The sequence below is a fragment of the Schistocerca cancellata genome, chromosome 6 (genome assembly GCF_023864275.1).
Source record: "Schistocerca cancellata isolate TAMUIC-IGC-003103 chromosome 6, iqSchCanc2.1, whole genome shotgun sequence".
Taxonomy (NCBI): domain Eukaryota; kingdom Metazoa; phylum Arthropoda; class Insecta; order Orthoptera; family Acrididae; genus Schistocerca; species Schistocerca cancellata.
In genome coordinates, this window is record NC_064631.1 from 217,192,201 (window position 1) to 217,198,200 (window position 6,000).

Below are 6,000 nucleotides of genomic sequence, written 5' to 3' on the forward strand. Positions count from 1 at the left end.
CAGTACATCGATGTTGTCGCCAGTGGTCGGCGGAAGGTGCACGTGTCCGTCGACCTGGGACCGGACCGCAGCGACACACGGATGCACGCCAACACCGTAGGATCCTACGCAGTGCCGTAGGGGACCGCACCGCCACTTCCCAGCAAATTAGGGACACTGTTGCTCCTGGGGTATCGGCGAGGACCATTTGCAACCTTCTCCATGAAGCTGGGCTACGGTCCCGCACACCGTTAGGCCGTCTTCCGCTCACGCCCCAACATCGTGCAGCCCGCCTCCAGTGGTGTCGCGACAGGCGTGAATGGAGGGACGAATGGAGACGTGTTGTCTTCAGTGATGAGAGTCGCTTCTGCCTTGGTGCCAATGATGGTCGTATGCGTGTTTGGCGCCGTGCAGGTGAGCGCCACAATCAGGACTGCATACGACCGAGGCACACAGGGCCAACACCCGGCATCATGGTGTGGGGAGCGATCTCCTACACTGGCCGTACACCACTGGTGATCGTCGAGGGGACACTGAATAGTGCACGGTACATCCAAACCGTCATCGAACCCATCGTTCTACCATTCCTAGACCGGCAAGGGAACTTGCTGTTCCAACAGGACAATGCACGTCCGCATGTATCCCGTGCCACCCAACATGCTCTAGAAGGTGTAAGTCAACTACCCTGGCCAGCAAGATCTCCGGATCTGTCCCCCATTGAGCATGTTTGGGACTGGATGAAGCGTCGTCTCACGCGGTCTGCACGTCCAGCACGAACGCTGGTCCAACTGAGGCGCCAGGTGGAAATGGCATGGCAAGCCGTTCCACAGGACTACATCCAGCATCTCTACGATCGTCTCCATGGGAGAATAGCAGCCTGCATTGCTGCGAAAGGTGGATATACACTGTACTAGTGCCGACATTGTGCATGCTCTGTTGCCTGTGTCTATGTGCCTGTGGTTCTGTCAGTGTGATCATGTGATGTAGCTGACCCCAGGAATGTGTCAATAAAGTTTCCCCTTCCTGGGACAATGAATTCACAGTGTTCTTATTTCAATTTCCAGGAGTGTATTTTAAATCTGTCTTGCGGCTCCAAGGAAATGCGTATTTTTGTCACCAGGTGTGTTTTGTGTTATTGAAATAAAATAACAACAGTGGTCTTAATGAAACATATATACCATTTGAGTTGCTTTCTCCATCTAAAAGCAGTCCTTTACAAAAGATATTGATGTTAGTAAGTACTTAAGATTTTTGTTCACATGGGGGAAAATACAGAAGTCCCTACATTTTTTTGTCAACTTATACCTTTATTTACCCTTAAAATCTCAAAATTTGTCAGGAAAAAATGCTAAAAGTTTTCTGGAAATGAGGGAAATATCAGGGAATTTCACTTGGGGGAACTTGTGACAAACCTGTTTGCATTCCACATGAACAAGTCTGTGGAATATCCAGTAAGTTCCTGTTTCTGATTTCATATGGGTGCACATCTAATTTACTTTCATACATGTGGATGTTCTGTTTGGCATGCCTAAGTACTTTGGTATGTATAGACTGCATACTGCAAGTATTTTTGCTCAATAAATTACTGTCTGCAGGAACTTTAGTTGCTGCATCTAATGACTTTTTCTGCTAGAGGAAACCTATTTTGCTCCAGCTTAGTTTCCATAAAGAAGTGTTGCGTAATGCAAGTGTGTATGAAGAAAAGCATAGAATGCCATGAGCATGAATTCTGTACTCACACAATTTTTCAGTTACCCAAGGAGATATAAAACCTTCGCCAACTTGAGTACAGAGCATTTCTGTGTGAATGTTCCAGCATAATTTACTATTGAGGTACATGTCTAACAATTTTACAGGGTTCTTGAATTCATTTGATCCAGTATTGATATTTCTAAGGGAAAAGAGGATGTGTTACTTAATGTCAACTAATTTTCATGGAACTACTGAGCTTCCTTTTCCATCATGGAGTTGTTCATCTGTTTGACAACATTCACATCATTATGTGATGTGATAAAAGTTGTGTCATCAGTGTACATAATGGATTTATATGATAATAAGTTGGGCAGGTCATTCTCATAATCAATAAATAAGAAAGATTCCAACACAGATTCTTGTGTGTCTCAATATTTTGCCTTGGGAAGGTCAGATTTTTTTTTTTTTAATTTACAACAATCATTTGGTTTCTGTTAGTCAAATACAATTTTAGTAGTGATAGTCTTATTTCAGTTCTTCCATATCTTTCAAGTTTCTTAATTAAAACACTGTGTGAGACAGTGCCAGATGCTATGGTTAGAAGTGCTAGACTGGTATAAGTGTGCTCCCTATTCTCAAAATCATGTAGAACTGATAATACAGATTCTTGTCAGTTGTTGATTGTGCATTTTGGTAACCATATTGAGACCTCTTAAGTAAATTGTAACACACAAAGAGATCATTTAATTGGTCTTGCATTAGAGTTTCAATAATATTAGATTTAATTGGTAGTACTTTTACACTGCCGCCATGATGTACTCCGTAATGTATAAAAAAACAAAAAGTCATCTGTCTTCTTTATCCTATGCTCAACCCACTTCAGAACTTCATTTTGTGTGGACAAACTATTGGACACTTGTTGCTCAATGGTGAAGACAGCACATCAGCTTTGCAAAAGAGTGGAATAAACAGAATCACTGGTAATTATGAAAACCTGGATATGGGGCAGTCTGGCATGGCAATATCCACCCACTTGAAAAAACACCATCAAAGAAGGAGAGGGAAAAGGAGACTCTACTTTTCTTCTACCTAAAGAATGCCACATTTACAATGAGCAACATGAATTCTTCCATAACATCCACTAAGGGAGGAAGATGAACTGCCTTGAAATAATGGAAACTGAAGAACATATATCTACTTTCACAAACATAGCACTGAATGATCACAGTTACCTTACTTGCCACTTCTAATTGCAGAGACTGCTAACAATCCCATCCTGACCATAGTGTAAATTGTCTCTCCTACTCATATGCCCCATTTTCCTTTATTTTAGTTACTATATGTACATTTACTATTAAAAGAATCATTTTGGATGATTGTAGATGTTTCACTGCCTTCTTAGTCACACTTGTAATATTTTACCTGTTTGTAATATTTGGCCTGTTGAGTTTATCTTGTTCAATCACCCAAAGGTTACTACATGTTGTTCAACTTATTTCCTTCTCAGGACAATTGCTTTAATTTGTTGTATAGTTCATTATTTAATGTGTCACATATTTTACATAAGCTAAATAGTTTCACACAGCAGCTAAATAGTTTCACACATTCATCTTACTTTAGTCGTAAGTCAAACCTTAACAATTGTCATCTTTAAAAAGCAGCTGAGATTTTCTGTATATGCAACAGGTAGAAAATCTTTGATACCACAAAAATTTTACAGTTTTGATGAAGGTGTAACTGCCGAAAACAAGTTTGTAAAATAATAAATATTGTGGTATATTACATCAGTATTGTGTGGTTTTTTCATTCCTATGGATTACTAATAGTTTTGGTTTCACATCATCTTAAATTTGGTTAAAACTTTTGCAGAGCTGTCACAAAATTTTGCAGCCACTACAGAAATGCCTGTTAAATCTTTGGTTATTTTGCTCATGAGTTCAAATTTTGCATGGTTTAGTTTTTTCTGTTTAGGAGCATCTTTGCAAAATTTCATTGAATTGGAGATGGTCAGGATGGGATCACTGGTCCACGTGGTACACAATGACCCTTCAGTTAAATCTTTCTGATAGCAATCCTTGCAATCCTTCTCCTAGGCTTGTATATATTATTGGGGTAGAAATCAATATTTATCAGTTTGTATATGTGGTAGCATTCTAAACTTTCTCATCACCATAAATATGAAACTGACTGTGTACAAAATGTTTTTGGAGTGGAACAATTTCTTTTAAACTGTAAGTCTCTTATATATGTGATTAATACATCTTCCCTTCATGTGACATTTATATCTAGTTTCACACTTACTTAATTACGAACACGTCTTTGCATAGGCTTTCAGGGTAACAAACTGTCTGGAAAAGCGAGAATTCTCAGGGAAATTAAGTGTACTGGAAGAGTTAGGGAATTTTGAAAAGCATGGAATTATGAGATACTGAACAGTATATGTTTACAAATCACTGCAAGATTCTGATTTGAAACATTGTTTGTGGAGTCGCATAACGAAAGGTGAAGAAGGGGGTTTGGTTACCTCTAGCTGATGTTAAGAATCTATCTTATTTCAGAATGAAATTTTCACTCTGCAGCAGAGTTTGTGCTGATTTGAAACTTCTTGGCAGATTAAAACTGTGCGCTAGATCGAGACTTGAACTCAGGAGCTCTGTTTTTTGCAGGCAAGTGCTCTACTGACTGAGCTACCCAAGTACAACTATGACCCATCCTCACAACTTTACATTCACCAGTACCTGATCTTGTGCCTTTCAAACTTCACAGAAGTTCTGTGAAACTTGCAAGACTAGCACTGCTGGAAGAAAGGATATTGTGGAGACATAGCTTAGCCACAACCTGGGGGATGTTTTTGCAGAATGAAATTCTCCCTCTGGAGTGGAGTGTGGGCTTATATGAAACTTCGTGGCAGATTAAAACTGTGAGGGCGGGGCATGAGTTGTACTTGGGTAGTTCAGTTGTTAGACCATCTGCCTGCGAAAGGCAAAGGTCCGAAGTTCAAGTCTCAGTCTGACATACAGTTTTAATCTGCCAAGAAGTTTCATATAAGGGCAGACTCTGCTGCAGAGTGAAGATTTCATTCTGAAAACTATCTCCAGGCTTTGGTAAAGCCATGTTTCTGCAGTAACCTTTCTTCCAGGAGTGCAAGTTTCGCAGGAGAGCTTCTGTGAAGTTTGGAAGGTAGGAGATGGGGTCCTGGCAGAAATAAAGCTGTGAGGGCGGGTCATGAATCGTGCTTGGGTATCTCAGTCAGTAGAGCATGTGCCCGAGTTCAGTCCAGTCTCAGTCCATCACACAGCTTTAATCTGCAAAGAAGTTTCGTCTTCCGTATTGCCCATTGGTTCTCAGTCTCCAGGTCTGTTTCCCACATCAGGCTTTTTAGAAGTACAGAGTATAATGTGCACATGAGAATTTTTCACGTAGATGCGAATTTGTCACCCACCTCAAACGAAAAGTTGAATTTTTAACTTTATAAAAAAAAAAAGATAAATATGGCCCTTATCAGAACATGCTTGTTTGTATATCAGAACTGAATATTCACAGTTAAGTTCTTTTTCACTAATTTCAATACAGAGTAGCAATTTACCAACTTCCTTGCAGTGTCTTGTTTTCAGTCAATGATGGCCATAGTGTGAACAGCATCCCATCCAATGATGACATAGTGCGAAATATTATGTGTTGTTGTTGTCAAAGTCTGCTGATCTAACATTCCAAAGACAACAGTTGTGAGCGTGATCCTTTCAAGGAGTCACAATGAGACAACATGGCAGAGAATATTGTTGGATGAAAGTGATGCAGAAATCTGCAGTGCCACCAAGACCTCACAGCTTACAGAACTGTTAATAAAACTGTAAATCCTAGTTGAACTTGCACTAATAAGTGACTCAGGAGCTCAAAAACTTTTAATTTGTGGCCATTAAAACTAGTAAAGTAAAACATGTTCTCACATAAGACAAATATTAGTTTGGGAATATTTTGAAATTTCAGCTGGTAAGGACCTTGAAATTTCAAGAAAATCTTTTTATTGAACAAATTTTCCAACCAAGGATTTACACATGGGTTTTACTTTTTTAGTTCTTTAAGCCATATTCATGACCGTAACTATATGTGATAAACTCATTATGTTATTTTAAACTTTTGGCATCTAAATTTCAGGTGCTGGAGTACACTATTGATAGAGATGGCAATATTATTTATTTATATAAATTGAAAGAAGGAAGCACAGAATCAAGTTTTACACTACGAGTTGCACTTTCTCTTGGAGTGAAAGAAACTACTGTAAAAAGGGCACAAAAGGTTTGTGAATATGTAATCAGGTATTCAGCTTAA

The 6,000-nt window shown here is 39.4% G+C and overlaps 1 protein-coding gene across 1 annotated transcript in view; it reads left to right on the plus strand.

Annotated features, from left to right (window-relative positions):
- LOC126088258 (mutS protein homolog 5-like) overlaps positions 1-6,000 on the plus strand; it is a 230,114-nt gene extending 224,114 nt beyond the window's left edge. Inside the window, exon 16 of the mRNA XM_049906387.1 lies at positions 5,827-6,000. Within this exon, the coding sequence (XP_049762344.1) occupies positions 5,827-6,000 (174 nt within the window). The remainder of the gene's footprint in view (positions 1-5,826) is intronic.